The sequence below is a fragment of the Armigeres subalbatus genome, chromosome 1, assembly GCF_024139115.2.
Source record: "Armigeres subalbatus isolate Guangzhou_Male chromosome 1, GZ_Asu_2, whole genome shotgun sequence".
In the NCBI taxonomy this organism is placed as follows: Eukaryota; Metazoa; Arthropoda; class Insecta; order Diptera; family Culicidae; genus Armigeres; species Armigeres subalbatus.
In genome coordinates, this window is record NC_085139.1 from 73,868,615 (window position 1) to 73,870,552 (window position 1,938).

General features: G+C 50.5%; 1 protein-coding gene across 1 annotated transcript; it reads right to left on the reverse strand.

Moving 5' to 3' along the window:
- Nucleotides 1-349: 349 nt before the first annotated feature.
- LOC134206273 (uncharacterized) lies at nt 350-1,405 on the reverse strand. The gene has a single exon (XM_062681967.1). The coding sequence runs from the start codon at nt 1,403-1,405 to the stop codon at nt 350-352; it is 1,056 nt and encodes a 351-aa protein (XP_062537951.1).
- Nucleotides 1,406-1,938: the final 533 nt, after the last annotated feature.

The following is a 1,938-nucleotide window of genomic DNA, read 5'->3' on the forward strand; positions in this document are numbered from 1 at the left end:
CGCCCACTTTCGGAGCTTGAATCCTCCAGCCGCCATACTGCCGCTAACCGCAAGTCAGACTTTTCTGTATATGGACGCCATATCCAGATAAGTCTGACTTGCGGTTAGCGGCAGCATAAGACCTTGCAACTGCTTCCTCAAAATCACCGCTTCGTCCACCTCGTCTGTGCCAGTTAGCACGTCGTCCATGTACGTGTCCTCCTGTACTGCCTGGGCAGCGAGCGGAAACCCTTTTCCTCGTCGTCTGAGAGCTGCTTCAAAACCCTTGTAGCCAAAAGAGTGCTGCTTTCGTGCCGTACTTGACAGTATTCAGCTGAAACGCGCTGATTTCCTCCTCCGGTGATGATCGCTACAAAATGGATTGCAAGGGTCTGTCTTCCCAACAAACCAGGACTTGTCGAAACAGTTTTTCGACGTCCGCCACAAGCATCACCTGTTTTGTCTGACTCCGCATGATGATCGATCGTAGATCATACAAGACGATGGGTCCCACTAGCAATGCATCATTCAATGTCACCCTGGTTGACGTTTCGCTTGAAGCATTGAACACAACTCGAACCTTGGTAGTAGTACTGGTTTGCTTAACTACCGGGTGGTGTGGTAGATAGCAGCGTTGAATTTGAGCTATCTCGACCTTGGTCATGTGGCCGAGTTGAAGATACTCCTCCATGAAAAAGCGGTATTGGCCACAGAGCTCTGCATCCTTCGCTAACCTGCGCTCCATGCTTTGAAGACGGCGAACTGCAATGCCCCGTGACTCGCCAATTCGACCCCAAATGTCTTCATCTTTAGGCAATGAAACGGTATAACGGCCGTCCTCCCCACGTCGGACCGTGCGAACAAACCGACCGTGCGAACAAACTGATGCTCCTCCACAAACGACCCAACCAAAAACGGACTCATCAAGGGCCGGCAGTCGATCTCCTAACGAAATCTGCCGCCCTCTTTTTGAGAAATTGAAAAATGATTCAATTCCCAGAACCATGTCCACACCCATGGACACTTTGAATGATGGATCGGCCAATTCGATTCCATCTGGTACGTTCCACTCCTCGATGTTGATAGATAAAGTCGGTAGGTTGACGGTTACCTTAGGTAGAACGAGGAAACTCATGCGCTGAGAGAATTCCGTCAGCCTCGATCGAACGGTGGCCTCAATCTGCTGCCTAACCTTGGTAACTGCCTGACCTATCCCATGAATCTTGACATCTACCTTTCTGCGTCTGACCTTCATCCGTTGACTGAGTGTTTCAGTCATAAAGTTGCTCTCCGATCCAGAGTCTAAAAGAGCGCGAGCTGCATAACGATGTCCACTGTTGTCCTCGACGACCACGACAGCAGTCGCCAGCAGTGCCTTTGCCTGTCGAGTAGATCCATGTCTCACAACCGTGTCTGCCGCAGGCATGTTGGCTACTTGGGGATTGAATACACTAGGGTTTACACTTGAACTGCCACGCGAAGTAGATGGCTCCGCGGAATGGCGAACTTCTCTTGGAGCGGTGGATTTCGTAGGCTTTGTAATCACTATTGGCTTCAATGAACTGTCCCTACCAGGCCTAAAGCACACCAGCGAATGATGGCGACTTTGGCAGAAATGACACTCCTTTGGCACTCCTTTGCGTGGTGCCCAGGTTTGAAGCAATTGCGGCACAGCGAGTGGCTTCTGAGCACTCCTTCCCTTTCAAACTGCGGCATCCTTTGAAAAACGCTGCATTGGAACAGCAAGTGACTGGCGCCGCATACAACACATCGTCCTCCTACCGTCTGAGTAATGCTGAATCTGCTCTTGATGTTGGAAGCCTTGGATTTACCAGCTTGCTGCCACTGGATAGAACCTCATGATTTTGCTTCCTTCGCTGGAAGAGATTCCAGCATACGAATGCGTCGTTCAACTCCTCCACAGTGTCTTGTGGCCCAAACACTTAGAAATAATCTCCT

Bases quoted from the DNA above. Each gene is read 5' to 3' on its own strand.
- LOC134206273 (XM_062681967.1), bottom strand. From the start codon at position 1,405: ATGCCTGCGGCAGACACGGTTGTGAGACATGGATCTACTCGACAGGCA.